This window comes from Gasterosteus aculeatus, chromosome 15 (genome assembly GCF_964276395.1).
Source record: "Gasterosteus aculeatus chromosome 15, fGasAcu3.hap1.1, whole genome shotgun sequence".
Lineage (NCBI taxonomy): Eukaryota > Metazoa > Chordata > Actinopteri > Perciformes > Gasterosteidae > Gasterosteus > Gasterosteus aculeatus.
In genome coordinates this window covers 245,828-260,195 of record NC_135703.1, presented here as the reverse complement: position 1 = coordinate 260,195, position 14,368 = coordinate 245,828, and the positions used below count along the sequence as shown (strand labels likewise).

The 14,368-nt window shown below is 46.8% G+C and overlaps 2 protein-coding genes and 3 non-coding genes across 8 annotated transcripts; all 5 read right to left on the bottom strand.

Moving 5' to 3' along the window:
* Positions 1 to 273: 273 nt before the first annotated feature.
* LOC144388504 (small nucleolar RNA SNORD53/SNORD92) lies at positions 274 to 352 on the bottom strand. Its single transcript, XR_013452887.1, has one exon. It is a non-coding gene; the product is annotated as a small nucleolar RNA SNORD53/SNORD92 (small nucleolar RNA).
* Positions 353 to 706: 354 nt separating this feature from the next.
* Positions 707 to 785, bottom strand: LOC144388507 (small nucleolar RNA SNORD53/SNORD92). Its single transcript, XR_013452890.1, has one exon. It is a non-coding gene; the product is annotated as a small nucleolar RNA SNORD53/SNORD92 (small nucleolar RNA).
* A 292-nt stretch (positions 786 to 1,077) lies between these two features.
* Positions 1,078 to 1,156, bottom strand: LOC120833459 (small nucleolar RNA SNORD53/SNORD92). Its single transcript, XR_005714328.1, has one exon. It is a non-coding gene; the product is annotated as a small nucleolar RNA SNORD53/SNORD92 (small nucleolar RNA).
* A 1,045-nt stretch (positions 1,157 to 2,201) lies between these two features.
* psma3 (proteasome 20S subunit alpha 3) lies at positions 2,202 to 7,114 on the bottom strand. The gene is made up of 11 exons (XM_040198636.2): positions 6,664 to 7,114; positions 5,341 to 5,423; positions 5,121 to 5,244; positions 4,912 to 5,013; positions 4,768 to 4,841; positions 4,590 to 4,662; positions 4,246 to 4,311; positions 4,120 to 4,166; positions 3,432 to 3,499; positions 2,524 to 2,588; positions 2,202 to 2,323 (listed from the first exon to the last, which is right to left on the bottom strand). The coding sequence occupies exons 1-11, from the start codon at positions 6,682 to 6,684 to the stop codon at positions 2,279 to 2,281; spliced, it is 768 nt and encodes a 255-aa protein (XP_040054570.1). The 5' UTR covers positions 6,685 to 7,114; the 3' UTR covers positions 2,202 to 2,278.
* Positions 7,115 to 8,547: 1,433 nt separating this feature from the next.
* snx6 (sorting nexin 6) lies at positions 8,548 to 14,176 on the bottom strand. 4 transcript variants are annotated; one of them, XM_040198631.2, is made up of 14 exons: positions 13,866 to 14,176; positions 13,705 to 13,755; positions 13,037 to 13,141; positions 12,851 to 12,961; positions 12,525 to 12,646; positions 12,315 to 12,438; positions 11,804 to 11,899; positions 11,616 to 11,721; positions 11,454 to 11,529; positions 11,307 to 11,346; positions 11,129 to 11,215; positions 10,155 to 10,314; positions 9,974 to 10,059; positions 8,548 to 9,854 (listed from the first exon to the last, which is right to left on the bottom strand). In XM_040198631.2, the coding sequence occupies exons 1-14, from the start codon at positions 13,869 to 13,871 to the stop codon at positions 9,801 to 9,803; spliced, it is 1,224 nt and encodes a 407-aa protein (XP_040054565.1). In that variant the 5' UTR covers positions 13,872 to 14,176; the 3' UTR covers positions 8,548 to 9,800. The 4 variants fall into 4 exon arrangements, with proteins under 4 accessions (XP_040054565.1, XP_040054564.1, XP_040054567.1 ...); XM_040198630.2 differs by having other exon boundaries at positions 13,037 to 13,144; positions 13,866 to 14,160; XM_040198633.2 differs by having other exon boundaries at positions 13,705 to 13,752; positions 13,866 to 13,949.
* Positions 14,177 to 14,368: the final 192 nt, after the last annotated feature.

The following is a 14,368-nucleotide window of genomic DNA, read 5'->3' as shown; positions in this document are numbered from 1 at the left end:
CAGCCGCCCGAGGAATTGCGCAGCCGCCCGAGGAATTGCGCAGCCGCCCGAGGAATTGCGCAGCCGCCCGAGGAATTGCGCAGCCGCCCGAGGAATTGCGCCCGCCCGAGGAATTGCGCAGCCCTAGCGCATGTCTCACCTTTGCATTCTCCTCAGTTCATCCTCTCAGCGCTTCAGGAATCAGCTGATGTCCCTTTGTAAACAATAAGAAAAGGAAAATGTCAATCACAGAGACAGACATGTTTGTGTGAGAGAAAAAGTTCAGCTCAGGGATTGGTCAGACAGCCAAGAGGAAGTGACATCACAGGAGTTCAGCCAAATATGCGAAACCTATCTGACTCTCATCATCCGTCCCTGCAGATATCAAGTCTGCGATGTCTTTATGGTTAAATCAGTAAAAGTTGTAGAATTGATTGATGTAGTAGAGCGCAGTCGCCCGAGGAATTGCACAGTCGCCGGAGGAATTGCGCAGTCGACGGAGGAATTGCGCAGTCGCCCGAGGAATTGCGCAGTCGCCCGAGGAATTGCGCAGTCGCCCGAGGAATTGCGCAGCCCTAGCGCATGTCTCACCTTTGCATTCTCCTCAGTTCATCCTCTCAGCGCTTCAGGAATCAGCTGATGTCCCTTTGTAAACAATAAGAAAAGGAAAATGTCAATCTCAGAGACAGACATGTTTGTGTGAGAGGAAAATAGTTCAGCTCAGGGATTGGTCAGACAGCCAAGAGGAAGTGACATCACAGGAATTCAGCCTAATATGCGAAACCTATCTGACTCTCATCATCCGTCCCTGCCGATATCAAGTCTGCGATGTCTTTATGGTTAAATCAGTAAAAGTTGTAGAATTGATTGATGTAGTAGAGCGCAGTCGCCCGAGGAATTGCGCAGTCGCCGGAGGAACTGCGCAGTCGCCCGGGGAATTGCGCAGCCCTAGCACATGTCTCACCTTTGCATTCTCCTCAGTTCATCCTCTCAGCGCTTCAGGAATCAGCTGATGTCCCTTTGTAAACAATAAGAAAAGGAAAATGTCAATCACAGAGACAGACATGTTTGTGTGAGAGAAAAAGTTCAACTTAGGGATTGGTCAGACAGCCAAGAGGAAGTGACATCACAGGAGTTCAGCCAAATATGCGAAACCTATCTGACTCTCATCATCCGTCCCTGCCGATATCAAGTCTGCGATTTCTTTATGGTTAAATCAGTAAAAGGTGTAGAATTGATTGATGTAGTAGAGCGCAGTCGCCAGAGGAATTGCGCAGTCGACGAAGGAATTGCGCAGTCGCCCGAGGAATTGCGCAGTCGCCCGAGGAATTGCGCAGCCCTAGCACATGTCTCACCTTTGCATTCTCCTCAGTTCATCCTCTCAGCGCTTCAGGAATCAGCTGATGTCCCTTTGTAAACAATAAGAAAAGGAAAATGTCAATCACAGAGACAGACATGTTTGTGTGAGAGGAAAATAGTTCAGCTCAGGGATTGGTCAGACAGCCAAGAGGAAGTGACATCACAGGAATTCAGCCTAATATGCGAAACCTATCTGACTCTCATCATGTATGTAGTAGAGCGCAGTCGCCTGAGGTGTAGATGTACAGTTGAGGACCATCTTTGTCACACGATCCCATGATCAAACTGTAGAGACAACATTGTTCCTTGGGGTTTGTCCCTGAACGCACCACGCTCAGTTGGAGACTCACCTGCAGCCGGCGCTGTAGAGTGTAGGCGTTGACTTACATGCCACCGCCTGGGAGATACAGGGGGGGCGGAGGAGACAGACAGACAGGTGGGGGCAGAGGCAGAGTGGAAAAGACATGAGGTGGGGTGGCAGAGAGATGGACATGGGAGCGGGGGTTGAAACGACTGCCCTCAGCTTCGCTCTCCGACCCACTGGGCATCTCACATGTCAGTCTACTTATACACTTTATGCTCTAGGGTTCCTGCAGTAACCCATCTTTAGAGTCACTGCAAATTGTGGGTAATTCACTCCTAGCGTTTCATGCCGGATGCCGTCAACTGGGACAAACAGAACAAAGCACCCAGATCCTCTGCAAAGTATCTTGGGACATAACAGGAGGAACATACCACAATGCAGTGCAGTACAATAAGTACCTCTCAGATGTCTCTCAGAGAGGTACTTCGATACAGAGCTGTGTACTACGGTAGAGGTACTTGTACTCCGGTGATGCAGTTAACTGACGACAGAAACAAAGTTAGTCGATTTCTTTATTTTTAAAACAAAAACCAACATGAAGGTTTAACTGCAACACTTAAACAATGGGATGAAGAGTTACATGTTGTCTTCATCAGAGTCATCCTCTTCCTCCAGAGAGTCCTAGAACACAACGACAACAACATCAGCGGACTGAGGTGGGCAGTGTGTGGAGTAGTTAAACCTGGACTCCACCTCACAGCACTTTTACACCACATGTCAACAACCATTCATGCTCAGCAGCAGAGCCTGGGATCAAGGAAGGAACACCAGGCTCTACATTCACGCACAGTAGCACAATAGTGTCATTTAAGGGGCCTCACCTTTGCGTACTTCTCAGCCTCTTGTCTCACCTCTTCAGGAATTAGCTGATGTCGTCCATTTGTCACTGAGAAAAACAAACAGTCAGAGAGACAGACGGGTGAATGTGTGCGAGAGAGACAGGAGTTCAGCCCGGGGATTGGTCCAACAGCCAAGAGGAAGTGACATCACAGGAGTTTAGCCTGAAGGCTGCCGCGTGAGTCTGCGTCTTTACGCGCAATCGTGTTGCAGAGCAATTCACCTCCAGAACAACAGGTGGAGTAACGCCTTCCCCTCGTTGGTGGAGATCTCCCTCCATGAATCAGAGGCCATCCGGCCTCTGATTCCGCCAATGACGGCTTGTACAAGCGCTCATATTTACGCATTTCTTCCCTCAAAAGCTCTTCAGTCTGATCCGTTCTCTCGTAAACATTCTTCCTTTTAATAACGGCCGTATTGTGCTGTGAAAACGGAGACGTGAGACTCCGTAAAGGACGTAGTTAGTAGGGCTGTCAACGAATATTCTATTCTTCATGTAAACCGCTTTGCGCAGAGAGCGCGGCGGTGAGAGATCGGTGGTTGTGGCAGGTTTTTTTGTGCAGGTAATATGTTGTTAAATAGGTTTAAACTTCAATAAATTACTTATACAAGTAGTTATGTCTCGTATTAATTTGTCATGTTATTGAGGCGCCTAATGCGCAACCAGATATTGGAATAGCAGACCAATCGCAGCCTTGCGGGCTGCAAGAGGCTGCGTAGCTTTTGACACTAGTCTAGAAAATTGCGTGTCCTTGCGTCTCTCCGAAAACGCAGAAGCATAAACTCGGCTTAACAAGCAACAGTGAGCAGAGAACTCAGTACAAGTATTTATTGATTTCTGTGGAGGTGTACAGGAAGTGGCCACAGCAGAGCCGTGATTGGTTGACAGTACCTTCTCCGACCCAGCTGAGCTCCAGTTCGAAGGCTTTGTCCTTCACCTCGTCATGGACGATGTAGATTCTGAGACCAGAGGTACAGGATTACAGAGACGCCTGAAGGCAGCATTGCTCCTGAGGTCATGAGTACATCTGTAGCCTCTAACTGAGGGACAAAGACTGCAGTACAAGCACTCAACATTCAATCCCTTGTAACGGAAAACTATTTTGACATCCGACTTTCAGTATTAGTACATTGAATAACTGTAGTTAGTATAGTTAACTAGGGCTGCACGAACAAATCGATGAAATCAATAAATTTTGATTGTTAAAAGTGTTTGTTGAGTCGCGCGTGATTATTACGTCACTCAATGAGTTGTGGAGATGCGCGCCGAGCCGACGTAGAGGAAAGAGCAGCCAGCAGCGCCGGCAGTTGACGCAGGCAGAGACGTCCGTTTTTTTAAAATCGGATTAATAGAAGAAATAATCAACCGATTAATCGATTATCAAAATAATCGTTAGTCGCAGCCCTATAATTAACAGAACTATATACTGTTTTTAGGACATTACATGGTTTATGGAATGCATATGACCCCAATGTGAGCGAAAAGTATCTTTTATTAGTCCCTATGATGACATTCTCTGTATTTAAAGCCCCCCCCAATAGTTCTAAACCCTGAAAGTTAAGTTTGAATGTTGACTCACATTTTGGCGACCTCTTTGACGAGCTCTCTGCAGGTCATCTCCTTCATCTGAGACGCAACAGAAGAATATCAATGTTATTGATATCAAAACAGCCTGATATGATCCATTCAAACTGTTGAAACTCACCTGCAGTTTTTCAATCTCTGTCTTTGCAGCTTGCTTTGCTTTTCCAATGGCACAACCCCAGTAACCCTGAAGAACCAGATACAGACCACTTACTGGACCAGATACCAGACCAACAGATTTACTTTAAGACAATCACAGAGAGACAGACCGGTGTGCACGCGTTTGTGAGAGAGAGAGTTCAGCTCAGGGATTGGTCAGACAGCCAAGAGGAAGTGACATCACAGCAAGTTCGGCCTAATTTGCTAAATCTGACTCATCATCCGTCCCTGCTGATATCAAGTCTGCTCAACTGGATGAAATCAATGGAAGTATTAATGTATGTGTGTGCGAGCAGACTGACTTACATGCGAGATCCCTGATGGGTCGACCATGTAGAGCTGAGGACCATCATCTTTGTCATACGATCCCAGGATGAAACTGTGGGGTGACAACATAATCACTTCCTGTCAGCAGCTGCTCTTTAGTGTTAACAGGTTTCCTACGGTTGGTCCCTGAACGCACCGCGCTCAGTCAGAAACTCACCTGCAGCCGAACGGCCGGACGGCGCTGTAGAGCGTGTAGGCGTGGACGTACATGGCCACTCTGTCCGACAAGTGCTGCAACAATAGGAAACACTGTTAGCTTAGCATCACTCCCTGCAGACGGTCCTCACAACCACAGACAAACCTTTAGAGGGATGTCGTGTCCATAACTGGATCTGAAGCTGGACGCTTCGTCTCTCGCTACTTCAGACAAGGAACGAGCATCAGCCAACAGACCTGCCACCGCCTGGGAGACACAGGGGGGTTAGAGAAGAGAGACAGACAGGGGTGGAGATGAAGAGGTCCAAAAGAAACTGGAAGCCATATGTCTCAAGTGTGCGTTTGTGTGGTTACCATGCCGACGTGTCTGTCAATGTTGAAGATACGTTTGTTGGATCCCTGCTCGTACAGTTTGGACAGAACGAGCTTCTCCACCCCGAACACAACTCCGTCTTTACAGCGAATAGCTATTGCCGTGCTACACACACACACACACACACACACACACACACACACACACAGTCTCAGTGTTCAGACGTTGAAGTAACACCACCTTTTTCTGGGCTTCTCTCACCTGCTGTTCTCCACAGCCTTCATGGCGTACTCCACCTGGAACACGCGCCCATCTGGAGAGAAGGTGGAGGCCGACAGGTCGTACTGCAGGACACAGACAGGTGGAGAACGATTAGTTGGCGTTGATTATGAAAAATCGCCGATGCAGATTTTGTTATATTAGAAAAAGATTCAGAGCTACCAGTCCTTTTCATTCAGCATTGCAATACACTACAGGAAGTGCTGGGGGCGCTATCACTTCTATTGTCTACATGCATCAAGGAAAGGATTTTCTTTTGTTTTAAATCATGGAGGAACGGAGCGTTGGAGAGGCGAAAAAAAGCAAAAGAGACTTTCAACAGTCTGGGAAAATGTCATCAGCAAACCCAACAAAAAAGTAAATGCCGCATCTGCAAAACCGGGTTATCATTCCACGACTATTAACTATTAAAACGAAAACATCCCGGAGCCACCGCATCTTCTCCTGATGGGAAAAAGTTATTTTGTTTTCGGGCCCAAAATTATTTATGTCAACAGCCCTAATTAAATGTGTCATCAGGCCTCTCAACCAATGAGAGCAATTGTGGGCGGTCCCAAGACTGCTGCAGCTCGGCAGAAATATGCAGAAAAGTAGCAAACTCGCGTAGATATTTTCATTTTAAACCTCAAAAGAAAAGTTAGTGATGACCATTGATCCACAGAAAGACTTGTTAAGACTTTCAGTTTCTCCCTCATAAAAGATTCGGATTCTTATTTTGGTACTTTTTCAGAAACCACTAGCTTGGAGGGTTCCTGTTTTAAATGTAACGATAACTTGTTTTTCACCACCCAGTGACAAATTCCTTGTATGTCCAACATAATTGTCAATAAAAAGGTACCGCTTTAACAATTAATTTAACGGTGTTGAGGAGCAAACATATTTCGGCGGAACCGGTCGATAAAGAGTAACCGCCGACACGCGGGGCTTCTTGAATCAGTTTTCTGAAGGGAGTTCGGCGTGTACTGCTAGCTGTTAGCATCAAATTATCATCGGTGATTGCACCCGTGTAACTTTTTCCTAAAACGTTCCACAATGCAATGTCCCCACAGCGAGATACTTATGAATTGATAGTTTTAAAAACACCCAAGAACAGAAGATACATTTTTTTAAACTTCCAACTCTACTTTTAATTTCTCTTTGGCGTTAGCTGCGACCAGCAGGCCTCGTCGTGACTCAGCAGGCTAACATGCTAGCTGACCAGTAGCTGGAGCTAGCTGGCTAAATAAAGGGCGGGATATCTCCAGTCAATTGGATCAAAGTGTGACTCCGAACCAGAGAATCGGGTTAGAACACAGATCCACTCACCCCGGTACCAATGGAGCTCATCTTAACGCAACGCGAAGGTCCCGTGTTCCGTTTTCAACCCGTTGCGCATGCGCTTCATTTCACTATGACGTTTAAACGAGGACATCCGACCACAACCTTCACAATAAAAGCCTGTGACGCAGATGAGTTTGGTTCCGGGTCATTATTGACCCTTCGACACCACTTACAGAGTCTGTGTATACAAGTTTTTAAATGTGTTTGCTGCTGTTGTTTTTATTAACTGTATTGATTGATTTCCCTCTGCCTTAAGGTTGGAATATTACTTTTAACTCAGGGCTCAACCATTTCAATTTAATTTAGAATAACCAAAAATGTTCTTCTCAGAGACTGAAATATATCATGCTCCGGAGGTGAAGCATATCTTCCTACATTAAATTGAATAAGATTACCATCTCTATCTCCGTGTTTAGTTTCTCAGCTCGGCTTTTACAGTCTAGGCAGCAGGTTGCTAGGCAGCGGAAGCGGCGGAGGAAAAGCTCTTTGGGCATTTCAGAGAGAAGCGCTACACTGCACAGGAGGCCGTGAGTTCATTTTAAACTAATGACCAGGAGGACAATGATGAACATAATATGGAGCAGGAATCAACTGAGGAGAAGGGAGATAATGGTGACGTGATGGATCCAACATACAAACCACATGCTGCGCCTGAAGAAGCCCCCACAGGAACGGAGGAAGGGTCAAAAGTGAAGAAAAATTGCTCGGTTCTCATCGCAGGTCACTTTCGATCACACTAGACAGATGGGATTATTTAACAACAGCATCCAACGCACCTGTAACAGGTTCCAGATAGGTGCCGTAGTCAGAATTATGGAGTTGTTGGATTTTATTTTTATTTTTTTACAGAAAAACAAGTTAAAAGTTAATGGCAATGAGGTCTTATCGGCCCTTGTTACACACATTTTACTCACCACCAGTGTGAAATCATTGAACAGGACATTTATTAAATGCTTGGAAGCAGGAGCACGAGTTGAACATGGTAAATGGACTGTACTTTTCTAGTCTTCCGACCACTCAAAGCGCTTTAACACATAAGTCATGCATCAATCTGCTCAAGAACTCTTCCTGTGGCTTCCAGTTAAATAGGCTTAGGTGTCACAAACTGTGCCCCCCTTGTCAGGAACTGGTCACCTCACATCAGAGAGGGAGATGGCATTGGCCTTCATAATTCAAACTTTGTTTACACCTAAGCAATAAAACCTGAGTTCTCTGGGGAAATATCCAGATCCTGCTTCACAAATCATCCTGAACATCTGTTTATCTAAGGAACACCATGCATCAGTTCAGAGGTCACAGACCTTCTGTCCACTCACACTGAATCTTATTTGAATTTTACCAAGACCCCAAATCAAACAAAAATGTTAATGTGTTTCAATAAAGTTATTAAATGTGTAACACAGAATTAAGGGAAGAATCCACGTTATATTCAGGGAGGAGGCCCTGATGGGTTCTGATCCAGAAGGTCCTCTGTGCGAGTTGCTGTTCTTCCTGTCGGTCACCTTTCAGGCTTTGGACGAAGAGCAGGAGGCCGTAGCTTAAGAGCAGGCTGAAGGAAGGAAGGAAGGAAGGAAGGAAGGTCTCTCTGCTCGGACAGCTGGTCCCACAGAAGGATGAGACGGTCCACATGGGGCCAGTCTGGTGGGTGAGGAGGTGAGAGTAGGAGTGGATGGGGGGTTGAATATGGCCCAGTGGGTCGCTCTTGTGTGTGACGGGGTGAAGAGAGGATGGGTGGGGTCCAACAGGCGAGTGAAGGTGAAGGGGGGGGGCTGTGCCACCAGCAGGTACGGGTCAGGTTACGAAGAACGAGAAGGGTGAGGTAATAAAGGATTTTTAACCCCCCCAGAGTACAGCAGTAACACACAGCACTGTAAGAAAAGTGTCCGTAGAGTTTTATTCAGAGTCTCAGAGCGACGCGGATGGATTACAACCCAAATATCGTTAGTTTCATAAATCGTCTTTGTCTCTTTTTATTTCTTTTCATCTCCATCTTTAATCAGAAATGGAAGCTTTGGTCACATGAGTGAAAAAACATTCTTATAGTGTGACGTTAAAAACAAATTGTGGACGTTAAGGCAACAAACAGCTGATCAGAGATGTACTAGTGAGTTAACTAATATAAACATAGCAGGTTATTCAGCTCAGTGACATCACGCTTCAGAAGCACAGGAACTTCACCAACACAATAAAAGCACCCCAGAGACACACGCAGCGCCAAAATAAGACCAACAACAGGAGGACAGAGTGACACACACCTCTGCGAGTTAGTCTGAGGTCTTATTTTCATGAAAGACGTGAAAATCAAATGACAACTTGATAATTACAAAAAGAAAAATGATGTTTGTCTCCTTTCATCCTCAATCACTTTCTACATGAAACTACTTCACATGTAGTGAAGCTCATTTTATGAAATCAGCTACAAATACAAGACCGTGACGCGTCACGAGAGCTTTAGGGATAATTAGAGACAAGTTGTCTTCTTCTGTAGATTTGAAATAGAAGACTCAGAAAACCAAAGCAGGGGGTGAGATGTTTGTTGAGCCCATCAGGAATCAGTTCCTGCAGAAGGAGCAGACTGGCATCAATGGAGTCAGGGCCAGTACCTGACCAACACCAGTCACACAACTCCTCCTTCACAGATGTTCTAGTTCACTGGGGGGGAAAAAAAAAAAAATGGCAAAAAACTTGAATTTATTCACCCTGATAATGAGATGGGGATACTGGTCCCAGTCCAGTATCCTCCAGTAGAACCTTTGGACTGGGAAGGCTTTGTTGGATAAAAACATGAATTGGTTTAGTCGATTCTGTGACATTAAAGTTGTGTGTGAGTGTCACTCAGGAGACAAAGACGCTGATCCTGCTGGACCAGTAGAACCAGTTCAGGTGTGATCATGGACCAGTGGAACCAGTACAGGTGCTGTTGGGACAGACAGGATTGGAAGGAGGAGAATGAAGACGAAGAGGACGATGTGCGGACGACAGACTTCCGGTCTGTTCTCTCTTCAATCCACAGTTTTCAGTCAGTCGTCCGCCCAGGCTCCGCCCACAACAGGTGTCCAGTTGATGTGGGCGGGGTTATAAAATGGAGGGGTGTCTGGTTGGTTTTGGGCAGTGTCGAACAGTTAAGTGTTACTTTTCAGAACACCCAGACAACTCTGCAGCAGCTGGAGGTTCCCCTGCAGGTGAGGGGGCGGGGTCAGAGGCACAGGTTAGCGGAAGGAGAGGGACAGGTGTAATGCTGCACATCCATCCATCCATCCATCCTGCGGTGAGCATCTAAGAGGTCATTAGTTACCTTGGCGTGTTTGAGTTCCAGCTCTGCCAGCTCCACCAGGTTCTTCCTGAAAGCCGCCACTCGCCTCGTCTTGAAGTCTACGAGCTCTGCAACAGGAGATGAGGGACATGAGGGACACGAGGGACACGAGGGACATGGAGTTGAGCGGTCTTTCCCAGCAGTGTGAGCGGACTGCACGGACCTTGCTTGGCGGACTCTGAGATCTTCTCAAACTTGTGGCAACAGAGCTGCTGGCTGGTCTCTGCCTGCAGGACGTCTCTGTTCTTGGCTCGAGCCTTGTCCAGGGCCTTGTTAGCGTTCTCGTAGTCCACCAGAGACCGGCTCCGCCGGTACAGCAGGTCCTGCAGACCCACACCAGCACAGTGTTCAACACAACCACCAGGACACACGCACGCTCCCCCCAATGGTCCGAAGCACTGTAAGAAGCACTGGCATTGAGTACTAGGTGGTTATTTTTGGACTCTAATAAAAGGGACACCGAGGTATTCACTAGAAGTATTGCTGACAGGAATTAAAGCATAAACAGATTTGCATAATTCAATCTAAACCTGCAGACGTTGCTGTTACACCGGGACTGGATGTATCTTTTTGTCTTTTCATTGGCTGTACGATGCGTCCTTCTTGAGACAAAAGAGGCCCCTTTCCTTTAAGTCTATAACTAGAGGTTGGACAGGAACTACTACAGTAAATAGGCGGATCTGCTGGTTAATGCTGTGGGTATTTCCCGTAGGACACACAGCTCCTTTCTTTCTCTCGCTCGCTTTCCTTTTAGAATAAATTCCTTTTCTTCCACAGAATATTTGATCTTCCTCACAGGTTTCCATGGCTCTATCTGGACACTTGCTGCTATTATCATTATTATATTAAATCACGTTATTATCACGGCCTAAAGTCTTTGTGCTTTCCCTCCCCACTCCTGTGGATGGTGCTTCCATTTGATCATTTGTCGTATGAATAGAACGTACATCCTCTGTAGGGAGAACGTCAGAGGAGGAACCCTCGGAGGTTCCTTAGTGATTTTGGGCTATACCGAGATACGAGCACCTTCCTAAACATGCACGGAGAAGTTGGTGCCCACATGTGCCGAACATTAGAGCCACGGTTAAGTTGGCATCGGGTCAAACACAGATTTACCCAGCATGCACTGTGTCTGACCTTTGCAGCTTGCGACTCTCTCAGATAATATTTCAGCAGGTCGGCGAGCTTCAGGTCTTCATCCGCTGCGACTCGAGCCTCAATCTTCTGTAAGAACCACAGGAAGCTTCAAAGGTCCGCGGTGTACAACATGCTGCTCGGGACAAACACGGCGACCTCGTGTGGTCCGACAACTTACCCTCGTCTTCTCAAACAGCTCGGACACTTTCAGGAAGAACCTGAAACAGGTGATGCAATTACTGATAGTAGTAACTCTGTAATGTTGTTCCGTCCTCGGAGGAGGGAAATTAGGGATTTTGAAGAGAAAGCAGAGGATGGATCGTACTTGCAGAGGTCTGTGGAGTCCTGCGTTCCTAATGTGTAGAGAGACGAGGCAATTCTGTTGATGTCATCCGCAGCATCTGAAGACAGACGCCTGACTTAGTCCCACAATGCACCTGGACAGCATTTGAATCACAACCCCCCATTAAACAAGCTCCTCTCTTACTTTTGTGTGAGCGGATCATTCGGTCGGATTTGGCCGAAGCGTCTTTGACTCGGTTGTGATATTCTAACAGAAAGGTCTTCTCATGCTCAAAGAAGTCGTCAACGTCCTGAACAACAAACAGAAAGCGTCACCGTGGAGACAGAAGATGTGGTCGGGTCAGCGGAATAGAGAAGAACTCTGAATGGCACCTTGACTCCGGCCACCAGGACGCCGTCGGCAGACTTCACCACGTTCTTGAAGAAATCCTCCAGCTTCTCCTTCTTGTTCTTCCCTCGGACGCTCAGCTGTCAGAGAGGGCAGAGGTCACCACACACCATGTGACAAAAGAGAAATGACCTATTCCTAAGCCATTTTTCTGTTTGTTACTAATCATTTTAGTGCGTATTCTCTTAATGGATGTTAAGTTCATATCTGAAATAACTTTTTATGATTCATTAGATTGACCTGCCAGACAATGAGCGGATAAGACGAGGGGGCGGGACAGAGTCACGGCAAGGCATTGTGCAAAGGAATGATCTCCTTTGCTTTGGTGAAGGCTGCTCCAGTGGCCCCTAAAGGAGCTAAGTAAGGAAGCATTGAAGCTCCTTTCCTTAGCATTAGGAACTCAAACAGCTCTCATCATGGCGAGGAACCTTCCTATGAGGAAAGGACTGTTGCAACACAGCCGGTGTATGTGTGTGTGTGTCTTTTGTGACTCACGTCCTGGTTGTACTCCAGGAAGACGTGGAAGTTGAGGTCCTTCCTGAGGACAGGGTGAGCTGCCACGCGGCACAGGAAGACCTCGTGCATGGCCACGGTCTTCTTGAAGATAGCCAGGTACTCTCTGAGAACAGGCAGACGGGGTCAGAGGGGGATCAGACGGGTAGACGGGGTCACTGGGGGGTCAGACGTTAGCCGGTAGTGACTCACGCCTCCAGCTCCTGCTTCATCTTGGTGAATTCCTCCTTGGTCATGGAGCCTTCTCCCTCCCCGAGCTTCTGCAGCTTCTCTCTGGACGCATCAAAGTCTGGTCGGGGAGGAGCTGGGGGAATCTACACAACAACAACAGAGATCATTGTTGCTCTTTGTACTAAAGTAGTAAAACTACTAGCAGGATTTATAACTTGGATAGAAAAAACTAATATTATTAAAAACAGTTAGAAAAAAGCCTAGAACACTAAAACGATGCAAAAGTCAGAAGAATGGCATCCGGCAGTCTGTCCGTCCCTCCGTCCGTCTCTCCCTGTGGTTCTTACGATGTATCCAGCGTACTCTTCGTTCTCCACAAACGAGTCGTGCAGCCAGATGAACTCTTCGTGCTGTCGGACCACCGAGAACTCGTTCTGCTTGAAGTTGGGCAGCGTGCTCTGTGCGGACAGGAAGTACACGATGCATCAGGCGATCACATGACCATGAGAGAATGTCCTCACTGATCAACACACCTTAGTGTGGACGGTGAACTTGACCTTGTCCCTCTCACTCAGAGCGTCGGAGATGTCCACCTGCAGCGTGGCGTCCGTCTGCAGGTCCACGTTCACTGCCCGCGGCTGCTGAGAGACCACATATCCCATAATGCACCAAACTCACGGGTATCGGTCAATAATAATTATCATATGTGTCATCAATTAGCTCAATGTACCAGGGAATAATGTATTTTTTCCGTAATTCAGTAATACTCATCTCTACCTCCGTTTCTTACGCCAGCTCATTGACCGACATGTTTGTAGTTCTTCTCAGTGGACTTTTCTGGTTATTAGCTAATGAGCGCAGACGCAAAGCGTCTCACCGGGTCACAGGACCAGGACCAGGACCAGGACCAGCATATCGCGCTGTTCTAGTCAGGAGACTATAAACCGAACTAAATTAATCCAAACAGCAACAGACGGCGTCATGTGACGGCCTGGTGGCTAGCTAGCACAGCGGAACCTGTTAGCTCAGTTAGCCTGGTAGCTAGCGGCCTGTAGCCGGGCAGGGTTCCGACACCTTGGAAGACGGACGGACAGACAGAAAGACAGACAGACAGACAGACAGACAGACAGGTAGACAGGTAGACAGACAGACCGGTAGACAGACAGACCGGTAGACAGACAGACAGACAGGTAGCACTCACTCCCCGGTCCTCCTCGGAGAGGAAGTCGGGTCCGTCGTCCAGCCCTTCCTGCTGCGGACAGAGAGCGCAGAGACGGACACACAGCCGTTAGTTTACTGAGCACAGATACACGCTGACGGCCCGTTAACGAGCAGGAGAAAAGAGAAAAGACATCTACCCACCATCATGGCTGCAAACGGGTGGAGACAGGAAGTAGCGTGACGTCACGACGGCGAAGCGTCATGAATCAAATCCAAAACAAGAGGAGCTTTATTTATAATAACTGTACTTTAATTACATTATATTATATTTTAGTTGTTCTTTTTTTTAATTTGGATTTAATTTAGCTTTGTTTAAGTATGTTATAGTATTTGATTTGATTCTGTTTTACTTTTTTTGATTCTATTTTGTTTCATTTGGTATTCTTTACTTAATTTAGTCATATTCTATTCAGTTTGATTTGATTCGGTATTGTCTGCTTTATTTAGAGTTTTGCCTTATGTGGACGTGATGACCCATGTGGTTCATAAATAGCAGCAAGATCAGATTTGGGAAGTGAGTCACCCTGTTTATGATGTCATCACAGAGGGACACCTGCCCACCCGTTTGAAGAAGAAGCAGCAGCCATCTTTATTGACAGGTATCGCACATACAGGAAATTGTTCTCTGCATTTAACCCGTCCCA